General features: G+C 28.4%; 1 protein-coding gene across 25 annotated transcripts in view; it reads right to left on the bottom strand.

The window, feature by feature from the left end:
* Positions 1-26177, bottom strand: part of LOC107437816 (uncharacterized) — a 134800-nt gene that overhangs the window by 10932 nt on the left and 97691 nt on the right. For 9 of the 25 annotated variants that reach the window (XM_087154046.1, XM_087154049.1, XM_087154047.1 and 6 more), the window contains 8 exons: positions 25239-25304; positions 22298-22381; positions 16964-17266; positions 12376-12612; positions 11061-11301; positions 10443-10521; positions 5583-6271; positions 1136-4370 (listed from right to left, as the gene is read on the bottom strand). In XM_087154046.1, the coding sequence (XP_087010172.1) occupies positions 1136-4370; positions 5583-6271; positions 10443-10521; positions 11061-11301; positions 12376-12612; positions 16964-17266; positions 22298-22381; positions 25239-25304 (4934 nt within the window). Of the gene's footprint in view, positions 1-1135; positions 4371-5582; positions 6272-10442; positions 10522-11060; positions 11302-12375; positions 12613-14839; positions 15074-16963; positions 17267-22297; positions 22382-25238; positions 25305-26177 lie in introns of all 25 variants that reach the window. The other 16 variants (XM_087154040.1, XM_087154042.1, XM_087154041.1 and 13 more) reach the window with 3 other exon arrangements.

Here is a 26177-nt window from a genome sequence, read left to right as displayed (position 1 = left end):
TGTGAATTTATCATTATGTTTATATTAGTGAGTTATTCACTAAAAATCATAAATAACACTTTTACAAGTAAAAGCACGTGCTCTAAAATTTCTTTATCAAACTTACATAATTTTTAAGCCTTTCAAAAAAATTATACACAAACAGTTCTTTTCCAACATTAAATTTATACATTGTTTAAAATTCCCCATTTGCTTTCTTTCTTTTTTGCATTAAATTTTTTAAAAAAAATCTTAAAATGTAATGAAAAATAAACTCTTTTTGTAAAAACAGAAAGCCAACAAAAAATTACTTTTAATTAATTGTAAAGCTCAATCATTTATTCCCTTTCAGTGTAATTGATATCAATCATTACATTTAATGCTTTTCCACCAATCTTACTAAGCTATTTGTAAACAATTAAAAATCGAACCAAAAATGACTTTTTTCAAACCAACTTTCCTATTTATTTTTGGTAACATTAGTAAGGATAAAAAAAAACTTACTAAATTTTTAATATCAAGATATGTGTCCAAAAAAATTGATAATCATTTACAGCTTTTAGTTTTTTTTCTTAATTTCATAAAAATCCTACGTGTAATATTTGTATGTAAAAGAACATTTCCTAAGCTGTTTTCTTGAAATATACAACATAATTTAAGCACTTTAGAATGCAAATAAATTAATCATAGCAATTAACTTCAGCTCAAAATACAACGAACAATAAAAGCCCTGAAACGGAATTTGAGTTACTGGAAAGCCCAAGCAACCGGAATTTTGGAAAAAATTTCTCTAAATAATTTATTTACTGTTCCAAAATTTTACTTTGTTTTTATTTCGGTGCACTATTTTTCTAAGAAATATTGTGTTACAAAACACCAAAAATTTTGGCATTAAATAATAAAAATAGATGCTACAATTACATTCTACTCTTGTCTTGTTCCTATTTTTCAATTTTAATTTTATATATATATATATAGACTACTACAACAGTTTGTTATTCATTTTTTATAAGTGTTGCTTGCGATTTCTTTTTTTCAAGACAGCATTTTTTACAGGAAAATAAAGCAATAATGATATAATCAAGCTTTTACTGTAACATGTTTTGCCATAAAACTAGAAAAATTTCTTCACAAAAAGATGAAGCAATTATTTCACCTGTCATGGGATGGCTCCTCTTTGTCCCCTCGTAGACGACGTTCAATACTGTTTGAAAAATTTTTTGAAGGTAGCTTAGAGTTTTCTTTACTTTTGGCACGCTTTGAATCTTCATCTTTAAGATCTGTTTGCACAATTTCATCCTTTTTTGTTTCATCATCATTGCTTTGACTCATTATCGGTGAAAAGAATCTCTTCAGGAATACTTTAAAGTTTAGCAAACATTCAATATCAACTTCCAGATCGATTTTCGCATTTCTCAAAGTTCTGTCCCATTTCTTGCTTTGTTCAGCATTTGACATTGAGTAATAATTGAGAAAGGGAGCACTTTCAGATTTCGACAAAGATGGACTGACTTGAAGTGCTCTAAGGCTTTCTATGTGACGGGTGGATTTTTCGAAATGACTCGTACTAATCTTTTTTGCCTCATAAAACTGCTTTTGTAAACCTAGTAAAGAATTCGTCAATTCTTTCTTATGCTTCCTCAAATCGCTGATATTAGCTTCTGTGCTCAGCAGGAAAGTATCTGACAACCTGCTGCCTGGAATGTTTTGCTGCAGAGCTCTTGCATTGTCTTCATTCAGCTTTTTGAGTTTAAACAGCTCCTGTTTCAGCTTGTCAATATCTTTCTGCTTGTCAATGAGTGAATCGTGCGCTTTATACAAATCAGCTCTCAATTCCTTGATGAATGATTGTTTGGTTTCTAATTTTGATTCCAATTCTGCTATTTTTGACTCTTCCTCTTTTGCTTTTTCCGTGCTGTTTCTTTTGAAATTATGAACACAAGATAGTAAGTTGTCACGCAGGCTGTTTTTCTCTTTCTCGAGCACTTCATTACGACTACTGGCTTCTTCAAGTTTATGCTGCAAGGACTTAATATGTTTCAAATATTTTTCCCGATCCTTTTTAACTGTATTTGATGAGATCATTTGGTCACTTTGAACTGATTTTACTAAAGAACCAGAATTGTCACTGTTGACCAAGCTTGTGGACACACAGTGTAACAGAGAATCTGAAGAAACTTCCATAATGGTAGAGCTATCAGGACTAACTGGTCTTTCAGGAGTTAACTTTAGTCTTGATTGACTTTTTTCACCCTGGTTCATCTTTTCAGTTAAAAGCTCATTGATTTGGGACTGTAAGGTGAGGATGCGTTCTTGTAATTTGTCAATCTGTTTTTGCTTTAAGTCTAATGAATTTTTACAGTCCTCATTTGATTTCTGTGATGTCGTAAGACTTTCTTGCAAAGTAGAAATCTTAGCGTTTGCAGAAATTAGGGTTTTTTCAGAATTGTTTTGCTTCTGCTGGAAAATTTGAACATATTTTTCGAATTCGAGAACTTTCTCTTCCAAAGTTTTAATACAATTTTCCTTTTCCTCCAGTATTTTTTTCTGTGTATTCAACAGTTTCTGATCAGAATTGGATTTAACAATTTCGTGGGATTCGATTTGTTCTTGTAATTGCAGGATTTCACTTTCTTTCATTTCCAACTCCATGTTAGTAGATTTGAGAGCTTGCTTCAAACTGTATTTCTCATTCTGAAGAATTTTTATGTTCTCTTTTAATTCATAATTTTGTTCCTTCAAATCTCTAACGAGGTTCTCCTTTTCTTCAATCACTCTTTTCTGTTTTTCCAATAATTCATCATCAGATCTGGATTTGGCAGTTTCTTTGGCATCGATTTGTTCTTGTAATTTCACTATTTCATTTTGCTTCAAATCTACTAAATTCTGATAGTATTCACTTGATTTTTCTGACAAAAGGCGTTTTTGCAATGAAGAAATTTCATCATTAGCAGATTTAAGAGCCTGTTCAGAGCTATTTTTCTCATTTTGTAGAATTTTCACATTTTCGTTTAAATCACAATTTTTTTCTTTCAAAATTCTTAGAAGATTTTCCTTTTCTTCGACACCTTCTCTCAGTTTTGGCAATAACTCATGATCAGCCCTAAATGTTTCAACTGAACTCTGTAATTCATAAATCTCATTATTCAAAGTTTGCAGTTTATCTATTTCATCATTTAAAGTTTTAATTTCTTCATCTTTAAGCACAATTTGATGTTCCAAAATAGATGATTTATGCTTTTCAGCTTCAGCATTTTGCTTTACTTTTTTAATATTTTCAATCTTTGCAGTGAAATCAGAAGCCAATTCTTTAAATTTCAAATTTTCCAAAGTAATTCTTTTCAGTAATTCATTTACATGATCATCTTCATCTACTAAGTATGGCATTTCTTCCACATCTTCAAAGTTTATAACATTGGTATCAAACTTCACACTACACGCATTACTTAAAGTTTTAAGATTCAACATAAAAGACTTCTCAAAGTTCAAAAGCAAATCTATAATATTTTGTTTTGAGTGAGTTAGAAAGTCAATTTCAGCTTCAAACGAATCACACTTGGATCTTAATTTTTCAATTGCTTCTTTCAAACTTTTGATTTCAGACTTTAATGTTTCTTTTTCAGATTTAGTAGATTCTAAAATTGTTTCGACTGATGTTTTGTCATTTAGAAGAGAAGTATTTAGCTCTCGGAGTTCTTTATTACAATTCTGCAATTGCAATATTTCTTCACTGGTAGCTTTCACCTTTTCTGCAATTTCTAATCCTTCTTCTGCACGTTTTTCTTCACTTTTCAGCTTATCTAACAGACTATCCTTCTGCAAAGTCATTTCTTTGATATTTTCCAAAAGTTCTTTTTCTTTTTGCTCTAATGCAGTAATTCTGTTTTGATATTCTATTTTATCACTTGAAATAGTTTTTTCATATTTGGCACATTTTTTGTCGAGTTCTATAAGGCGCTCTTTGGTTTGATTGAGTTCTGTCTGCAATTCTTCAAATGTAGCTTTTGAGCTTTCGACATTCATTTCTAGACTACGGATTATTCCTTTCAGTTCCTCATTTAATGAATCTTTTTCCTCCAGCTTTAAGAACGAATTGTTCTGCTTAGAAATTAATAAATGATTATTTCTCTGCAGTTCTGCTAGTTCTTCTTTTAAATCATTAATTTCGTTTACAAGGACATTCTTTTCCTTATTAAGGGAACCTACTAGTTCTTCTTTTTGTTTAAGCATTTCTGAAAGATTTTCTATTTCATTTTGATGACTAGAATTTTCCTCATACAACTGTTGAAGCTCTTGGGCATTAACATTACTGTTTTCTTCTTGTAAAGTGTCATCAAGCTGTTGAGATTGTCTTTGGCACTTTTTACAGATGAAGGAGCTTTTTGAAGTTTCTATATAAAAGAAACTAGTATAACTAATACATCAATTATAAGAAACAGTTAATAAAAATAAATGAAGTTAAAGCATTAGTATTAATATAAATGCATCACTTAACATCAATGTTAGTTAGCTTAATCAAGCATCAGTAAATTATTTGAAATAAGCTTTCATGCATAATAATTAATAACATTTTTGACATAGCTTATATATTTCTAGACATAGGCAATGGATTAGTAAGATGAAGTAAAAACAATTATTTTCTCCTAATGGTTTCAAGATAAATAAAATATAAAAATTTCACAACAGTATATTAAGAAATAGTTATGTTAACATTCGAATAATTAAAATTATTCTTATTAATGTTGCTGTTCATCTATTGAGTATAACAGCAAATTGAATATTAATCATGCATTCAGATTGATTATTTAAGGAAAGAAATGGATTGTTCAACAAGGAAAAGTCTCCAGTACAGTTTGGGCAAGTAAAAAAACACTAATACTCAGCCAAGTTTCATTATTAATTCTTCACTGTTTTACTAATTACTTCTGTCAACTTATAATGATTGAAAAATCATTGATTTTGTATTATACAATTTGAATGCATTGAAAAAACCGTAATTAGACTTTTACACCTTGAGCCAATGTAAATATATACATTGCTATGCTATATTATCCTTAGTTTCATTATTCCAAATATAAGAATAATCACTGGTTTAATGAAAAAAAAAATCTTGGAGAAGTAAATTAATTAAAACTATTTTTAGAGAGAATTATTTGAAAAACTGATATTCAATTCAATTTGTTCTGGATGTTTGAAGAAACTCTAAAATTATATTAATCAAATTATGGACAATAAATATGACAAGCTTAAATATGGATTTTAAATAATGAACTTAACTTAATAAGGACAAGATAAATTTAAGATGGTAGATAAACTTAAATATGGACTTTAATACCATAGCATTTTTACTAAACCGTATCAAATCAGACAACAGAATAGTTGTGATAACTGAGTCATACTTAGATTTAAACTTCATTATTTCCTACGCTCATCATGCAAATGCATAACAATCTACAACACCTACGTATGCACGCTTATAAAAAGCAAAAACATAAAACACGCCTACAAATACAAAAGCATGCCACATTTTACACTAAAACACATCATGCTAACAGGCATAAGCTGACTATGATACACGTATAAAGCAAGCCATTCAATTTTACCGCTACTTCTCCTTCGTTTCGAAAATGAATGTAGTTTCACATAGCTAGAAGCTGATTCATTTTTCGTCGAGTCTTCAGCTGCTCTCCTGTCCTTAAAACGTGCTTTTCTTGGCGATCTGGAGGTGATAGGGGATGTTTGAACATCAATACCAATCCTCTGCATAGAAACGTTCCGATCAGGTTCAGACCAGGTGTCGGAGTCGGAAGACATCCACGTGTTGTATCTCATGTAATTTGATTTAAACACATTACTGTTTTCTACATTATAAATATTTTCTTTGTACTGTGCAGCAAATTTCTCGCTATTCCAAAAATCATTGTTTGTAGGTGCATCCCAACACCGCCTGCGATGTTGATCGGAGTTTTTGCTCTGCTCGCCGTTATTTCTGATTATAACATCTTTGGGATCGCCTTGATCGTTCAGCAAAAGAATCAAATCCTCATTGTTGCTGGTTTTAAGAACTACAACATTGTCAGGGTTGCCCATAAGGGAATCAGCTGTTTGCCTTTTTCCAGTGAAAGATTGGAGTTTTCGTGAACTATAGATTTCAGACAAGTTCAACTCGCCTGATCCTAAGATATTTTGATTTTCTTTGACAGATGGATAAAAATTACGCCTACCTTCTTGATAAATATATGGAATATCCGATTCCTCTTGATTAAACTGAGAATCCAGAAAGCCGCCAATGCTGTAATAGAAAGAGAACAAATTATTTATCTAAAAATAGCTTTACATTTTTGAAAAGTCTATCACACATCTCTATCACATTTTGTTACGATATTTCAGTTACTGAAATGTAAATGGCAAAATATATTGAGTCATGAATTATGCAAAGTACAAGAGAGTGCAATAAGTTAAAGGGTAATGATACTGAAGAAAATAAAAAGTATGTATTCAAATACGTTTAAAAAATTTTTTTTTAACAACTACAAATTGTTTATTAGAGCTGTACCTGTATCAATGTATCTGATATCTTGTAATTAAGTGCTTAAAAGTATCTATTACGATAAATATATCATGAAAATATTAAGGACATTTTGTATTAATTCATTTCTTAACTTCAAAATTTACTAAAACTTTAAAAAAGGAAAAATATTTTTTTTAATCTTATTAAGCCTCTAAATCAGGGGTGTCAAACTCAAAAGCTAACTTGGGCCAAATAACAATGCTTAACTTTAGGTGGGCCGTAAAAAAAAACAATGTTCATAGAAACAAATATTTTTATTTTGAATAGTACATTGTAATAAACATAAAGTTAAATTATTGTTTGAGACTTGACATCTCTTCTCTGCTACTATCTTTCCTATTTCGGGAGAAATTTCATTGGCCAAGACTACTTTACTTTAAAAATTGACCCAACGTGAGCGTTATTAATACGGTTTCAGACAGGAGATTTATTTCCATTCATAACAGAAAATAATTGCTTGCACTGATAAGTACTTCCAAACATGGAAATAATTTCATTTGCGAATTTTCGAGTATTTTCAAACCTAGCCGGTAAATATTTGTAAAATTCAGGCATGCCCATTTCAATGAATTTTGCCTTCAAATTTGAGTCGCACTGAATCTCAATCACATCCATTTGCATACTACTGGGTACTGAGTCCATATTTATTGAGGAAATCAACAAAAACAAACAAAATTTGTTTTCCGAAGAATTAAAATCTTTAAACCTTGTTTCAAATTCTGTTCTAAGATTTGAAATTTTTTCATTTATTCTGCGTATTTTTGATATGATGCAGTATCTCTGGAATGGCAAGTGCCGCAAGCCAATTAGAATTTTACATTTTCGTGCATACAATTTAAAATGATCCGTATAGTTTATAAATAAAGTATATTATAATTTCACATGGTAGTTTCATGGTAGAAGAATTAAAATCTTTAAACCTTGTTTCAAATTCTGTTCTAAGATTTGAAATTTTTTCATTTATTCTGCGTATTTTTGATATGATGCAGTATCTCTGGAATGGCAAGTGCCGCAAGCCAATTAGAATTTTACATTTTCGTGCATACAATTTAAAATGATCCGTATAGTTTACAAATAAAGTATATTATAATTTCACATGGTAGTTTCCTTTCTAATTCGCATTTCTATTTTATTTTTACGTTGCGTCGGATACATTGACTGGGCCGCGATTTTGACACCCCTGCCCTAAATGGTGGTGGTAATCATCTGGAACCGCATTCATTTTGGACTAGCTCCATATCAATACCGCTGAGAAGCAAGTAGTATCAATGTATCTATTTGTACAGTAGAGAACCAATTATTCGGGATGCTCGGGACCATCGCTATCCCGGATGTCTGAATTTCCTGGTTTTCTGGATCGACCAAAAAGTGTCGTTAATCGATGTTTTATCGAACCCGAATTACAAGGAAAAAGTGCAATGCATAAAGTAAGAGAAAAAAGAAAGGTACTCCTAACTTTAAAGAGAAAAATAACATTTAAAAGAATAAAAAAATTTGCAAGTTTAGACAAGAAAAACAAGATTAAAAAATACAAAATTCTCGTATTTATTTTTTAAAAATAATTACAATTCCTAAATTAACTAATATAAACAAAACCAATGGTTAAATAATGCAATATATTTCATACCTAATTATACGGGGGAAACGATAAAATAAAAGGAAAACTTATTAATCTAAATAAAAACACTTGAAAATTATCGAACCGAAACGATAGTTAAAAAAGGCACTAACATAAATATTGAAACCCGGAACAAGGCAAGATCAACGGAATTTAAAAAAAAAAACTAATGATAAAATTTATGAATAAAAATAATTAATTTATTGAGTGCGAAATTTATCGTGAAAAGAAAAAAAAATCAAACGTAGTGGAGTCAGAAAAACAAAACTGCAATCTGCTTCATAAAATAATCATATGTTTAAATTAATAAACAATTCTCCTTTTATTTATTTATTTTTTGTTGATAAAAACACGATATTTAATTACAGCAGATGTGATTCCACATCAATAAAAACTTGCAAATGATACCGCACTTGAATTTATTCAGAAGAAAAAGATTTTATTTTTATTAATCGAAGTCAAATAGATAAATATATTTTTCTCTTTCATCTTCTGTTCACTGATATGCATGCAATGCATTTTCCCCACCCCCCTCCTAAATTAAACAGATAACAAAATCAGCATGCCACACCCTTGAGCTTGATTGAGGGCCTAAAGGAGAAAATAAAACATTCCTCCCTTCCCTGCCTTCAAGGTCACGGAGGAAATGACGTTTCTCTGGGTAAACGGGGAAAAAAATTCTCCCCTTCCTTACATTTTCCTCTACTCAACTTCAAGGATGAGTTCATTTCCGCTTTTTTTTCATAATTGTTCTAGTTTAAAATGGCGGGAAAACTGATCAAAATTTTTCCCGGTTATCTGGATACCGGATAAATGGTTCTCTACTGTACTAAACTTGGGCAAAGGATCACTCCAGGTTGCATCCGCTAGAACTTAGCGGATTAATTAGTCCGAGCCAGTTCCTACTTCAAAATGATACAATCTAATGTCTTTAAAATGATACAAATTTGATTAGTCTCGAAAATTCAAAATGACTAAATATTTATATAACCGTAAGACATTTTAATTTCACTTTGAATTTACAAAATCACAAAAGAATTTAGAAAAGTATTTATGGTAAAACTAATTATTATAATTATTCTTAAATGTTAGTTTTACTACTATTTTCAAAATAGTTTCACAAAAATTATGAGACCTTCACTGTTTAAATGCGACAAATTAAGGAAAAAATTTTCTTTTTTTAATTTTTAGTATTATCTTATTAATATATTTAATTTAAACTTAGAGGAATAATTAATTTTGATTCCAGAAATATTCGCGCCATATATGTATACGCTGAGAAAGTTACAGTTTTATTTTAACCAAATAATTAAATTATCGAAAAATAAACTGAAAATGTTTTTATCAGCAATACATTTAGTTCCCTTTATATTCGCCAAATCCCTTTTTTTGGTGAGAAAAATTGCAAAAATAATTATGTATGGTAAAAATGAGATAATTAGGAAGAAAAGAAATAGAAGGTTTAAATTGATTTTTTTTCCTACAAAGAGAAACACGATACAAAATTATGTATTACAATATACACTTTCTAGCACCAATTACAACTTCTAATGGCATGTACACATATATTTGAAAGAAAAGTTTTACACGGTGAGCAGCCAAATCTTTCAATTCAACAAAAAATTAGCATCTTTTAAGTACTTTTTCAGCACTAAAAAATATTTTTAAGCATTATGTATGTACATTAACAAAATGCAAAATCATTTTCAAAGACTTTACATGATCATGATAAAATAACTAGTTTCAGACAAAGAACTCTTTTCTTAATTATATTAGCCATCATAAAATGATAGATTTTTCAGTTTGATCTCAGAAGGTGGAAAATGAAGCTGGAAATTGAGAATGTCTTGCAAAATGCAATAGTTGCACATGAGAGTGCAAGAATCTCACCGAACCCAGCACAGTATACGCACATGCGGACCTGCAAGCACTTCATTAATCATGTAAAATGATTGGTGCTTGGCTTCCATATGCTACGAACTGACGGCTCACCACATTGTATTTTAATGAATTGTGAAAGCATTGAATACAACAATGTGAAAATCACGTTTTTACACAATACGTGGTGAAAATCTCATTTTCGAAAAGGGAAAATTAAGCACTTTTTAAAAATGCCTAGTAAAAAAATAAAGCAATTTTAAGGAAAATTGTTTATTAAAAAACTAAAATAAGCACCTTTAAAAAACGCTACACACCATGTTTTATAAAAATATATGTCTCAGTGGATAAAAAAAATATTAACAGCAAAATGCGAAACTAAATTTGTGTTTATACCTTTTTCGGTCACTGACATTAAAATCACTTCTTTGCATGGTTGTATCATTCAAATCAAAGATTCTGCTACCTTCACAGACTATAAAATAAATATATGATTAATTTACAAAGGGAAAAAAAATAAAGCAAACAATGTATTCCTAAGCCAATAATGAAAAAATTATATGAATTTCAAAACAAAAAATTTTTGATAAATATTTAAATTGTAGAAAAATTATCAATTAATTATATGAGGTCATAACAATTTAATATTTTTTAAATTAGATTTTTTAATTTCTATAAAAAAACAATACATGACATACTCTTCCATTAAATTTTATAGTTAAGATAATCATTATGATTGCAATAATTATTATAATGACTTAGTTGTTTCAACTTGCATTTAACTATGCTGTAAGATTTTTCAAAAATCTAAAAAAAAAAAAAAAAAAAGTTAGCTTGGTTGCACTGGAAAGTAACATGATAGAAACAGTTCTTTAGAGGCCCTACTTTATTTAAGAAACATTAAAGGTGAGAAAGTCTTCATAAAAGCAAAAGAATGATTTAAAAAAACACATGCCTATGAACATTTCTATTTAAAGTAAGAAAAAGGAGAAATAATGCATTTTAAATACTTACTGGACAGTTGGTTAGATAAAGTTTGAGACAATTTCATACTCCGATCAACATAATCAGAAAGACGTGCTAGGAAATCTGCACTTTCATTTATATTTTCCAAGCTACTGGTAGACGCATTTTTCTGTTGTAACAGATCTTCCATAAACCTTTCTAAACTTTGCAAGTGTTTCAACAGTTCATTATTAACAGAACAGGAAATGGCCAGTCTACGACGTAATTCATCCCGCTCAGTTGTATAACCCTGAAATCACAGTGTTAAAACTATGAAAAAACTTCATGCATCTTAATAGCAAAATAAGTTAATTTTGCATTCTTTCATTGAAAAAAAAATTAATTGTACAAAGGAATTTTGAAAATGAAATCATAGGGCATTTTTCTATTAGTGTGCAGGGGTCTGTTTAGACACAAAATATTTTAATTTAAAAACGGACCCTTCACAAAATAATTTATCTTTTAATCGGACCCTTCATAAATTTGTTTATCTTCATTATTGTTTTGTTAATCAAATAAATCCCTCCCAGGAAGGAGGGGGGGGGAGAGAAAGACAGATGTAAACGAACTAAGTTTTGTCTTTCGCAGATGCTTCTTCCTTTACTTGTCTGAAATGAATATTCTGCATTCAGCAGTATAGGCTAAATACCAAATATTTGTATGTTGCATCTCTAATTTGGCAGCAGCAACTGCTGTTTATCTTTTAAAATTTAATTTCTTTAAATTACAATTTTACAGTGTTGAGCATAATCTTGTATGTCTTTACAATTTAAAAACTCCTTGAAAAAGTTTTTTGCAATAACAGGACCCTGGTTGAAAGAATGTGACTTAACGTTTATTTTATATTCTCAAATTACGAGTAATTTTTTCACCATTTTACAAAAACGGACCTTTCACAAAATGTCTGGACAGACCCCTGGTGTGCCAGTTCAATTACAATTTAGAAATTTTAAATATCCAGTGTGTCACATGTAATATATTTTAAAAAGTTTTTTTTTTTAAATTTCTGCTTTTATTTTCAACTAGAATTACGATGTGCAAATACATTTCCTCCTCAGTTAGGGTCCTGTCCCTGGCAGATTTTCGTTCGTTAACTGGTCACAACTACCTTGTACAGTTCTTGATTCTGTCATGTGTACTGGGTGGCATGAGAGCTATAGGTTTGCCACAGTTAAATTACTAGCAAATTGAACTAGCCTCAAGTGTCCAATTGAATTATTTTTTATATTCATAAAAATCATTGACAAAAGAACCACAAACACAATCCTATAAAATCCAATAACATATTTAATTTCACATTAAATAGTATCAAGAAATTTCTTACTTCATCTACGGGCATAAGTAAACTCTCATGTGACATGAACCTTTGATTGTTATCTGATAGCTCTTTATCTTTTTGTTCAATGGCTAGTATAAGCATCAGGATTTCTTCTTTCAATTCACTGATATTGTTAGAGGTTCCGAATTCTTGCAAGTTCCTGTCTGATATGCTTGACTGAAGAGAATGCCAAGTGATATTAGTTTGAGAGAAAGAATCCCCTTTTTCTACATCCTTTGAAATCTAAAAACATATACAACATTTTTAATTTATAAATAAAAGGAAAACCTGTCACTTCTGTGCTATAGCACATCAAATACGCTGAAAATTGTTGAGGAACACATAATTTAATATCAGGAAAAATAGAATAAAAAATAGCAAGCTAGCACATTTATATAGGCAAAACTTGAAAAAAAAATTTTCTGTATTAGTTTCAAAACAAGAAAATGAAAAAAATTCCAATTGAATTCATGTCGAAAATTGGATTTAATTTTTTGTGGAATTATTAACCATCTTAATAATTGCCTAGCTTTTTTGAACTTTTAGCTGTAAGCTTTCCTACTTCAAAAACTGGTTTTCTCTCTGTTATTCATTGAAAGAGAAGTAAAAAGCAGAGAAAATTTCATCAAATTTTACCCAGGGACTCAATGCTTGGATGGTAAATAGTGATCCAATTACTAATCACAATTTTTTTCTAATCACAAAATATTTCGATTTTATGTATCTTTAAAATAGATATTTATATTGTTTTAAATAGGGACCTGCTTTTAGTGGAAAAAAAGGAGCCAGAAATTCGAAAGTCCTGGGTTTAGAACCCATAATTTTTAAAGGGTAGCAGAATCACTAAAAAAGAGGCTAAAAGGTGCAGCCGAAACATATATATCTTTTGAAATTTATATATATTTGAATATTTCCAATTTGATGAATAATTCCAACGTACTTCAAAATTAAGATCAAAAGTTAACAAAAATTTTTAACAGCAGGTTAAGTCTTTTTTTAAGCATAATATATAACTGAATTGTTAAGAAAAATATATGAAGAGTGGTCAAATGAAAACTCGACACCTACTACAAAGTGATCATGGCATTTGTTACCCACAAAGGTTATTACTAAAAGCGTGATTATATATATACACTACTAGGATAAGACTATTTACTTCAGTCTTGTAAAAAGAGGTAAATTGCCAAAGGACCCACAACCTTACCCAACTGAACAATATATTGCAGGAATCGATCCAACATTCACTTTATTTAAGCAGGTGATCAAAAATGGGACAGTAATGATCTTTGCTAAGAGCATGCACAGATTCATAAATAATATGGACCAGAACAAGATTAGCTTTGGATTTTGTCGGTTTTCCCATATCAAAACATCAATCTAGGTAATTACATCAGGCATAATGGTTTGATGGACCTGTCTCCCCATATGCATTGCTTTGGGCCTTCCCACTCAATCTTCTCTGCCTTTCTTGCACACTTGTCAGGGACATGCTGTGTTTGCTATAAACGACAAATACACAATGATTAATTCCACTTGTTTCAGCTTTTGTTATCATGCCCCACACCCCATTTCCAATTCTGAACAAACACTCTTTTTATTACTTTCCCTTATAAAGCAAAACAGAAATAACTGTGCTCCTTCATTAAACTAAACTCAGCGGCGCGACAGCCCATAGAGGGCCAAGGCCTACTGTGCCCATCTCAGTTTTCTTGACCTTGTGCTATGGGGTGCACAAGCAGATGTTCCGGTCAGGTGGTCAGCCAAACGCGGAACCCCCAGTGTTTAGTTCCCAAGCATGCTTGGTACTCATTTATCGACCCACTGAAGGGATGAAAGGCTGAGTTAACCTTGCTCGGCCCGAGGATCGAACCAGGGACCTGTGGCACGACAGCGCGAAGCGCTACCGCTCAGCCACCGGGTGCAGTGCTCCTTCACTATGAATTCTAAATTCAGGAATGGCAGTATCGATATGCAACAATACTGTTCACTTTGGCAAAGAATGAATTTTATAAAGAGCATTTAGTTTTTATATTCACTGCCTCATGTAATTGAAAATGAAATAATTTTGAGTGCTAAACCAAATTGTTATAATATTTTAGCTCCTAAATGGCTAAACACTTATACTTCTTGTTTAAAACAAAGATTTTAAAATTCGAGCTACCAAAATTAAAAGCTTCCAATAAATTTTTAAAAGTCAAGATCTTGAATAAAAAAAAATAAAGAAACTGGATTATATATTGATGCCCAAGAGTTAAATACATTTTTGCCATAAATTCGTATTTTTGTTAGATTTAACATTAACAATAAAAATCAAGATGGATGGTATGGATAATATTTTGAATAATCAAGGAGTCATAATAAATAATCAAGGTAGATGATATATGCTCCTTAAGCTACAATGATTTTTTGGAATTTTTACCAGACTTAACATTACAAATAAAAATCGAAAAACGCAATAATAGTTATTTACTTGGCTTTTTGTCTCTTCGAGTTCTAATTCAAGACTCTTGATTTTTGACAAAGATTTGCTTAATTGATCTTTCAATTCTCGCTCTTGCTTTTCTAAATCAGAGCAATTTGCAGTTAAATTTTGAATAATTTCTGAATTAATTTCTTGTATTAAACTTTCGGTCTGAGTTCCTAAGTCATACTGAGACGCTTTATCAGCTGAGCTAACAAATGGAACATCAAGCTCTAAGTCCAGCTACGAAAGAAAATATATTAATAGTTTTCAATAATTATACTAATTAGCATGATTGTTTAAATATACTCCCTAGACCTGAAAATTTAAATTTTCTGTCAGTTGCCAGTGGCTGGTACACTAATTACATAATAGCCAAATTTTCTTAAACATAATTAGTCGGTAACAGATAACGATAGGCCCTTTTCATTTAATAGCCACTTCTTGCAAAAACATTTTTTTTTTTTGCTTGGATTAAATCAGATTTTTTTTCTTTAAAAACAATTACATTAGAAATAATCTACAGCTATAAAAAGTTAATTCAACAATAAAAACAATATAACAAAATGTGACAAAATTGTAGTTAAACATACTGACTTTCAAGAACTTAATTTAACAATGTCTGGGAAGGCAAAATACATTTTATGTATACAACTTGTAAATATATGAGTTTTTGAAGAATTCTCTTTCCACATGAGTCTGTCACAAGTTAATGGATTCTTAATGAGCACATTGAACATTTTAATGAAAATTTTGTTCTCCAGTCTTTTTGCATTGATGTACCTGAATTATTAGACAATAAAAAAAGTGACCTGTTTATTTAAGTCACTACTTTTTATTTGCTGCCTCACCATGCGGCGAGTGAGTATTTTCAGGTCTACTTCTCTCCAACATTTCCATTTAAGTATAATTAATTATACTTAGGTAACTGCAAAATTAATTTCCCGACTATGGATATTTTTATTTCCATAGTAGGGATTTCCCTACTATGGAAACTCCCAACCATGGATAATTTTTTTTTCCCTTTGTTTAGCAATATATATGTAAGGAAAAAATCTATTAATTTTTTCTAACTTAAAATGTAACTATTATTAGTAGTACTTATTACAGGGTATCTGCTACATTTTAGATTTTCAAATTCAGGACTATCCATAACTAATTCCAAGAATTTTTCATGACTTAACGAAGTTACTATTTTCTCCCACAAAAACATAACAATAAATTTAAAAAAGCATTATCATAACATTAATTGAAATAATAGGTATAACCAAAACTGTTGTACTCTGCATCTTCATATTTATAGATTTTAAATTTAAAAAACAGAGTAAAGAAAGAGTTGAAGCAATAAAATAGCTGAAAAAAATACAAAAGCAAAAAAAAATTTTTCTCTGCAGAATTACATGCTAAAGATACTTTTCTTGTTCATCCTGATTTTTCTGTTCTCATGTCGGAATAAAAAAATTCGCCAATGGCTGGCTAGCTTCAGTCAAAATTATAAATTGATAAAATAAAAATAATAAATAACAAAAATTCTGAAATAACAGAAGTTTAAAAGATAATTCGCTCTAGAAATGTTTTTTCTTTCTTTTTTTGAAAGAACACCACAATTTTTAAAGAACACGGTAAAAACATTTTATATTTTAATCAAATATGACTGTGACTGGGGATTTTGCTAGAAATTCAGATATTCGAAACACCATGAAATTGGGGGAAGGGGGGATTCCATTTTAAAAATCTGATTTTTAGGTGACCTAAATCCATGACTTTTCATTTTTTTTTAAAAAAAAAAATAGTTAAAATCATGACACTTCATGACAAATTTTGTTCAATACCGTAATCCATGACTCTTGCGGATACCCTGCTATTATTAACAATTCTTAAAACTATAAATCAAGATATTTTATGAAAAGCTATATATTTTGCTTATTTGCCTACAGTTAGAACTAATAAAATTTATTAGACAGGGCATATTATAATTTACTTCAATTTAATAATTCCAATAATAATTGTTTTTTAAATTTCATAACCATTTAACATATATTTTAAAATATTTCCTATCTTTTTATAAAATTTTCAAATACTGTGCAAATCAAAAAATATTTTTTCAGAAAAATCGGATAAATAAATACTTACTAAATTTTGTTTCTCTTCAAGCTCTTCTTCCAAACAATTTATTTTTGTATAAGCTTCCCCTAATTTGTCTTTGAGTTCTTGCTCTCTCTCTTCAATATCTGTTAAGGTGGTCGTAAAACTTTCAATAATTTTAATTTTCTCTTCAATCTTATGCACCAAACTATAATTTTCATTCTTTAGTCTATTGATTGTCTCGACATTTGAATCGCTTTTATCAGAAATGTCTAAACCAAGATCACTTGACTCAATAACCTGTGTTCCTAAAACACATTGAATGGTTTTTTCAGAATGACTTATTGGTTCCTGTAAAAGAAAATGATCTTGTCAGTGAAAGAAAAAAAAAATATTAATTATAACCATTCTTAAATTCTGTTAAAAGTTTTCATAAAAGCTTATATATTTAACGTTACTTTTAAAAAGAAGCTATTTAATAATGAAGATCTTAAATGTTCTTTTTTTTTTCTACAGAAAGAATAATGTAGAAGGTTTTTTTTCCTCTTCTTTTTGAACAAATCTTAGTAAAGGAAAAAAATTTCTATTATAATTTGGAGTGAACACACCATACCTGTAAATGCTGCTACAAATTGCAACATTTAAGTTACATTATTTTACAACATTTGTTTTACTTAAAAAACATACAGGAAATATAAGTGTAAAATATGAAAAAGACATTGAGAGAAATAGGGGACAGATTTTCAAATATGTTAGGAAAATACCTACATATTCTCAACTATTTTTGAATAAAAATATTTCTGCTGTTTCGATAGAAAAAGCTAGATCTAATTGTTTTTATTATTATATTACAGAAAATTAACATTTTAAATGAATAACTTATTGGTTAAATTTTATTTATTTATTTTTTTAAGAAGACTTTTCATTCAGTGTGCTTATGAAATCGATGTTTGACCTGGTTAAAGTGAATTTTGAGTTTTTATTTTCTGATGAATTTGCTTGAGTTTCTTTTCTAAATAGGTTCTTTGTATTTCATGTTTTTTCCTGGACTTCTACACAAAACCTTCGGGGTACTGAGGGTGTTACTTTAGGCATTTGCCTCCCCCTCAATAGGAAAGGTTTTGTTTTATGGCTACCAGGGCTGGTACCCCCCGAAGACGTCGGCTTCGGTGGTCATATTTTTATTTCCTTCGTTTCATTTATTGCTACTTTATTATGTATAACGTATTTAGTTTTTATTAATGTATAAATACTAAAAAAAGAAAACGCTCTTGATTTAAATAAACCATTTAGAAAAACAAGCCTCATTAATTTTTTTTTTTTAAAGACTCCTTTTTTATACAGAATATTTTAACAGGGTGCGTAGCCAAATCTTTCAACAAAAAGAAGCACCTTTTAAGTACTTTTTAAGCACTCAAAAATATTTTTTACGCACTATATATATTAACAAAATGCAAAATAATTTTCAAAAACTTTACATTATCATAATAAAATAACTAGTTTCTGACAAAGAACTCTTTTATTGATTATATTAGCCATTATAAAATGATCAAGAGAAATTTTGGTTTGATATTAGAGGGTGGAAAATGAAGCCTGCAATTAAGAATTTCTTGCAAAATTCAGCAGAGTTCCACATGAGAGAGCATGAATCTCACCGAACCCAACTCAGTAAACAAACATGCGGACTCATAAGTATTCATAATTCATCAAACATGCAAAATGAATGGCACTTTCATATGGTATTTACCGACGGTACGCTGAAATAGATAGTGGTTGAATGAATTATGAAAACTTTGAACAAAACAATGTGAAAAGCACGCTTTTGCACACTACATGGCAAAAATCGATATGGTAAAGAAAAAAACTTATTTTTGAAACAGAAAAATTAAGCACTTTTTAAAAACACTTAATCAAAAAAGCACCTTTAAGCACTTTTTAAAAACGCTAAGCACCATGTTTAAAGACAACTTCAACAAAGGTACAGGGCATATCCTCTAATTTTTTAAGTCTGCTGGAAATGTTTTTTTCCAGTAGTAGTGAACCAAAGCAGAAAACTTTCTAACAAATAGAAATCTGACAAAATTCTTACAACAATTAAAGAATATGACTATTTGTCAATCTGACCTTTATAAATGTATTTATACATAGTGTAAACAAAAGTTCCTTCAATTCTAATTTGTTGAAATAATAATGGATTAACTTTCTGCAAGCACTAAAAAAGTTATTTTCTGAAAGTACGGAAATTTCACAGCTGTTGGAGGGTATGCACTGAACATCCCTATAACGTTTAAGAACGCTCCAAATGGGATATTTTATTTCTCAAATTTAATACCCAACTTTTTAAGCAATGTAACTTTATCCCAAAGATTGAGTAATTAAATTTTAACTCTTGTAAAAAAAACAGTAAATCTAATAAATGACACTTTTTTGAGCTGCAGGTAGAAGAATTATTTTTAGATAGAATTATTTTTTCATCAATTTTCATTCCATATACTGTCCTGTTTAAGACATGTTTTGGCTGTTACATCGGATTTAATGTTGCTAAACACGCTTTAGATGATTTTTATGGAAAAGATTTATGAGAACAAACCCATAAATTCCAAAACCCTGATTAAAATAGAAAAAAAAAATATCAGAAGCTGTATCACTGAGACAACCACATTTATGTTAAACTGTAATTAAAAATTTCATAAAAAGAAATGCATAAAATTTCCTAAGGCATATTTGCATTTTCAAAATTTTTTGTACACTCCTGCAATTATTTACTGATCAAGAGTAGTGATTAATTTACACTTTTATCAAAATGGCTTAAAATCTTTAATCAAATGACAGGCTAACTAATAAAGTTAACTATTTTAAATAAATTTATTATCTCTTAAATAAAATTTTCTTAGACTGGTAAATTTATTTAATCATACTTTCAAAGGGGGGATAGTAAAAAAAGCATTAATTGGATACAGATTTTTAAAAAAATTTACACAAATTTAATGGAACAATAAAATTAATATAATTAGTCATAATAAAATAACCAAAAGTTAGAAATTCAAAAGTCACTACATTCAAATTCATAAAAATTAAATTAAAAATATCTCTTCAAACTTCTAATAAAATAATTAAAGTAGAATATCTAAACAAATTTTAAATTTAAAAACAAAATATTAAGCTATCTAACTTTATAGTTTTAGCACTAGAAAATGTTGCAGGAAAAAAAAAACTGTGTGAACAATGCCATTATGTAAACAAAAAAAAAAAATTAGGATTTTTTATATTTCACTTATAAATACAACATGCATTTTATTAGTATAAAAAAAATTTACAAAAAGGCAAAGAAAGTTTAAAAAAAAAGAAAGCAATAATTATCATTGTAAGCAGTTTTTATTTCCATGCATTAAACATATAATAAGAAACTTAAATAGAGTTAGTATAATAGAATGCATAACAATAAGCAGGGAATTCACGAAAAGGCAACTAACCGACAAGCACATGGATTGTTAAGCAAACATACATTAAATGTCTTTAAATCAAGACAAAAATTGATAGATAGAAAAAATTCAAAAGCAGAACATGCATTGACAGAATGAGCCAGAGAGATTTACAGAGTTTTATGTTATATAAATTGTTGAATACATGCACAATTCTAATGATAAATTTAAAAAAAATGACAAATACAAAACATGTTGATGATTATATTCAAAACAAAAATATGTAAGAAATCTCTGAAATAACACAGAAGAAATAATCTTATGATGGTATTAAAAGAGAAAAAATTAAAATAGAAAAGATCACTATAGGGATAATACCTAGGATAATAATTACTGTATTAATAACTTTATATTGCAATTATTGTAATACATTCATTTAATTAACTTTTAAATTAGTTTGAAATTAGAAAGAAAACTGAAAAAGTTAAATCATGGTGAGAAGCCAGATTTTTCAACAAAAAATAAGCACTTTTTAAGCACTCAAAAATATTTTTAATCACTTTCGAAAAAAAAATCATAATTAGAATCAATGCAGTAATAAAAAAAAAATTTCTATCGTTTAAAGTTCTTAATTGATAAACATAAAATCAATAAAACTCAAAAACTTTACATAATCACAATAAAATAACTAGTTTCTGATAAATATAGCAGAGAAAATTTTGAAAATCATGCATTTTTTGTAATTTATGATAACAATCGACACGAAAAAGAAAAAATCTCTTTTTAAAAGATAAAAAATTAAAGAATTTTAATAACCTCGAATAAAAAAAGCACCTTCAAGGGCTTTTAAAACACATAAATCAAAAATAAGCACCTTTAAGCACTTTTTAAAAATTTAACGCACCCTGTAAATAATTAATATAATACCAATCACATTTTAAAGTTTTATAAAATTGTAATTAAATTAATAAAATATACACAAAATAAATAAAAACAATAGGAAGAAAAATTAATTAAATAAATTAATTCAAAAGAAATTCATTCTAAATAAAGACAATTCAAACCAAAAAAAAAAAAAACAAATAATTCATTACACTAATATTAAAGCATTGCCACAAAAAATTTATAATAAAATTCACAAGGCCAATTTAAAAATTAAATAATGAAAACATTATTTTTTAGATATTATTACAATCAATCAAAGCAGTTATATCATAAAATTAAGAGTCATTAGCATTTGAATAAAACAGGGTACGTAGCCAGAATTTTTAACAAAAAATGAGCACCATTCAAGTACATTTTAAGCACTCAACAATATTTTTAATCACTTTCCAAAAATAAAAAAAAATCAATTAGGAACTGTGCAGCAAAAAAAATATATTTTTTTCCATCCTTAAAAGTTTTTAATTTAAAAACATAAAATGAATAAAATTCAAAAACATTTTCAAAAACTGTACATAATCATGACAAAATAACTAGTTTCTAATAAATATTGCAGAGAAAATTGTGAAAATCGTGAATTTCCTACAATTTAAAATGACAATTGACATGGCAAAGAAAAAAAACTCTCTTCAAAAGGTAGAAAATTTAGCACTTTTTACAAACCCCGAATAAAAAAAAAAGCACCTTTAAGGGCTATTAAAAAGGTAAATCAAAAACCTTTAAACACTTTTTAAAAACAGTACACATCCTGTAATATGGAGAAATAATGCCTCAAAACAAATATTCCCAGGTATCCAAAAACTATTCCAAATTTTTTTTAATTAATTTAGTTTCAATAATCAAAAAGTCGTAACATTTTAAGGTGTTAATTTAATGGCATAATATAACAAATTCAAAACTAAAAAGACTGCACAGCAATTTTAAAGATAAACTCTTAAGATTTAGTATAAGTTAATCTTCTTTTACACTGATACTTTTCATTAGCAGCGATTAATCCATTGCTATAACCATTTCTTACATTTGAAATCATTTCTGATTGTTCCAAATCTCCTTCTATTGCAGAAAATTCACCAGGAGGAACCTCACGGCTGACGCCAGCATCCTACAAAGTAGAAATTGTTGAGCATAAGGCAGTGCATAACATATGCAAATAATCACTAAAATTATGCCATCCTATCTTTAAAAGCTTTACAATAAGCTTAAGGAGAAAAAAAAATTTTTTTTGTATACATAGATGTTAGGATTATTTTAGTTTTATTTAAGAAACATCCATTTTCAAAAAAACTTTTTTTTCGAGCCTGTGTTGTGGCTTTCTTATTTTGCGATATTTTCTTTCAAGACAAATGTTTGCAAATTTCTAGTAGTAATTGAATGAAAAATATACTAAGTGACACACTTAAACAGGATATGTAGACAAATTTTTCAATGTTATATAACTACTTTTTAAACACTCAAAAATATTTTAAGGCACTGAAAATCATGCACCAATTAAATTTTTTCTTTTTATTATTTAAAACATATATACATAAGATTAAAAAAATGCCAAAAAATTTAAATAAAAACATTTTATGCATAATTTTAAAAACATGTAATACAGTTATTCCTTCCATTTTTTAAAAATTACTTCAGTAAATCACGCAAAAAGAAATTTCAATTTAAGGACAGTTAGTTATGTTAAATTAATAAATAGTTGTCCTGAGTATTTTTTAAATTTAAATAATTATTTAGATATGTATACTGTACAAAAACAATAAAATTAACATCATTGAAGTGATAGAGATGTGTAAACAATAAAGTAAATAAAGAAAATCTAAATAAATTCATATAACTAATATAAATTTATGGATGATTTCTTTTCAAATTACTTTTAAAATCTGCATATATGATCAATAGTTTTCAAATCAGGTGGTCAAAAAATAGTTTCAATAATTTTGAAATAAAAATATAGTTAGTATAGGTGCTAAACATTTTTGTCAAAAATTTTTTTTAATATGTGATCCCTATAGTCATATTTAATAAATAATTTGAAATTATTGAATTGCATTTGTTAATGACAAATGTTTTTAAATCAAATAATAAAGAGATAAATTAATTTTTTTAATGAGATATTTAAATCACAAGACTTCTTATAACTTTTTTCAAAATATTAAATACATAAAAGGCTCTCAATTCACACTTTAAAAAAAAAAAGAAAGAAAGAAAGAAATTACCTCACAAAAAAATTTTTTCTTCTTCATGAAATAACTCAAGAATGTCGAAATTTGAAGCAACAAATCCAGTAAAATAAGACTATAATAAAAATCTTAAAATACTTCAAACAATTAGTGGAAAGTCTTTCAGATTCAAAATCCAGGGTGTGTAGGCAAATCTCTCAACAAAAAATAAGCACCTTCTTAAGTACTTTTTAAGCACTCAAAAAAAAATTTTAAGTACTATATACATTAACAAAACGCAACAAAACTTTTCAAAGACGTGATCTTGATAAAATAACTAGTTTCTTACAAATAACTCTTTTCTTGATTATATTAGCATCCATAAAAATATAGAGAAAATTTTCGGTTCAATTTCAAAAGGTAGAAAGTGAAACCTAAACTTGAGAATATCTCGCAAAATGTAGCAGAGTTGCACATGAGAGTGCAAGAATCTCACTGAACACAGCTCAGTAGTCATTCCAAAGTATTTCATCAAACATGCAACATGATTGGCTATATCATACGTTACGGACTGACATCACGCCAAAATGGATTGTGATTAAATGAATTGTGAAAACGTTGAATAGAACAATGCAAAAAACCATGCTTTCACATAATATGCAGCGAAAATCAGCATGGTAAATAAAAAAAACTTCTTTTCGAAAAGGAAAAATTAAACACTTTTTAAAAACATCAAGAAAAAAAGCACCTTTAAGGGCTTTTAAAAAATGAAAATCGAAAATAAGCACTTTTTAAAAAAGCTACGCACCATGGAAATCTCTCATTCTTAAATTTTAATTATTAAATCAAATGGAAAAAAAATTAAGCTCTGTGATTGCTGACTGTTCCAAATCCACTTAAAATATTTGATAAGCAAACAATCCTCAAGTCAAGGGTAAGAATGTCCATGCACTGTATAAAATAGAACAATGCAAATCATGGGCTTTAATATGACAGAAAATGAACCAAAAAAGAAATTGTCAAGAAAAGAAAGATTTGCTATTAGAAAAATATTTGGTAATGTTTAGTTGGTCCCTGCGATCAGCAAAAATGGGAGAGATTTTCAGTTCAGTTTTAGAGAGCGGGAGAATAATAAATAAGAGAAACTTTTCTACAGAAAAAATAAGCACCATTTAAAGATTAACGCAAGCATATCTGCCAACATTGGAGAAATAAAGTGACAGAGATTTTACTAGCAAAATTTTTCAGACTATGAGTTAAGTTTCGATACATCATACATAATCATGCAAGTCAAAAAGAGAAAATCAAAATTGGAAATAATATAAGCACTTACATTTAGTGAAGTAAAAAACACTTATATAAATCTTAATTTTAAAAATATTATTTTAAGCCATTATTTATAATTACTTAAACTCTATTAACATTCAACATACTGCAGTGCTGGCTATAGTACTATCTGTACTGTACTAAGAGAAGTATTGGCAACAGGATATTTTATCGTCATTTTTTTTTTTAACTTCAATTTCCACAAATAAGTAGAAATTTGAGAATGTACAGGGCAAACAGAAGTGGTAAAATACAGGAGTTTTCCTTTAAAAAAATCAGGAGAATTGGCAGGTACGTACAAATCTCCTTTCACAAACTGTCATTTTCTAAAAATGGATTATGAGGCTAACATTTCTCTATTTTCTGTTTTGTCAGTTGAGGTTCATTAATACACTATTATTTAATATAATGCTATTTGTGTATCAACAAACTTTTAAAACAGACATAAAAAGTTGCATAAATAGGTATTAAGAAACTCACACTTGCAGATGAATTCTTCCTAAGTGAGTTTTCAGATGATCCACTTAAATGTGCAGATGAAGAAACCTAAAATATAAACAAAAATTTATGTAAAAGTTGCCACATTCACGAATTTTTAATTATTGGTGAAAATAATTTAGCTGTAATCTAAATTCATGCATCAAAATTTATTAAATTTAAAAATTACATTAAATTTTAAGTTTATATTAATTAATTTGCAGTATAGTAAGATTTTTATTCATTTATAAAATAAAATTTCACATTCACTTAAATTCCATTATTAAGCATTGAAGGAGCTTAATAAAACATTTAAGTAACATTATACATAATACACAGAGCAGCTTCACATTTTTATGTTCATCATTAGTGCTTCTCCTTTATTGGAAAATCAAACCAACACATATTCACTCAAATTGTTTTGAAAGCGTATGACATACAATTATAATGTTTGAATTTATGAGGGTTTTTTTTATTCTGTGCAACTTGTCAAGTTTTAAAAAGACAACACATATTTTGCAATTAGCTAAACAAATGGTGACATAAGTTTTCTCTATTATAGCTTGATGTACACTAATTTCAAAGTGCAATTGAGATTACTTTCCTAATTGCCTTCAAAGAATAGAACACTCAAAAAAGATTATTCTGTAATAGGTTTTTAGCTGTAAAAGTATAATCTTAAACTATTTTGCTGAAAAATAAAATACTAATATAAAATATCACATAATAAATGACACTCAAGTTCTCTTTTGATAGATAAATAAAAATAATAGGATTTGAATTTTTTTTTAAGTGAGCTTATAGCAAAAAAAAAAAAAAAAAAAAAAAAAAAAACTTTTAAAGATTTTAAAAAAAGTGTCATAATTAAATGAATAATGACATAAAGAAAACAAAAGTAAATACAGAAACAAAATAATTATTTGGATATGAATCATATCAGAA

This window comes from Parasteatoda tepidariorum, chromosome 10 (assembly GCF_982258835.1).
Source record: "Parasteatoda tepidariorum strain Cologne lab strain chromosome 10, Ptep-v5.0, whole genome shotgun sequence".
Classification (NCBI taxonomy): Eukaryota; Metazoa; Arthropoda; class Arachnida; order Araneae; family Theridiidae; genus Parasteatoda; species Parasteatoda tepidariorum.
The sequence above is the reverse complement of the archived record's forward strand: the minus strand, read 5'-3'. Positions and strand labels throughout refer to the sequence as shown.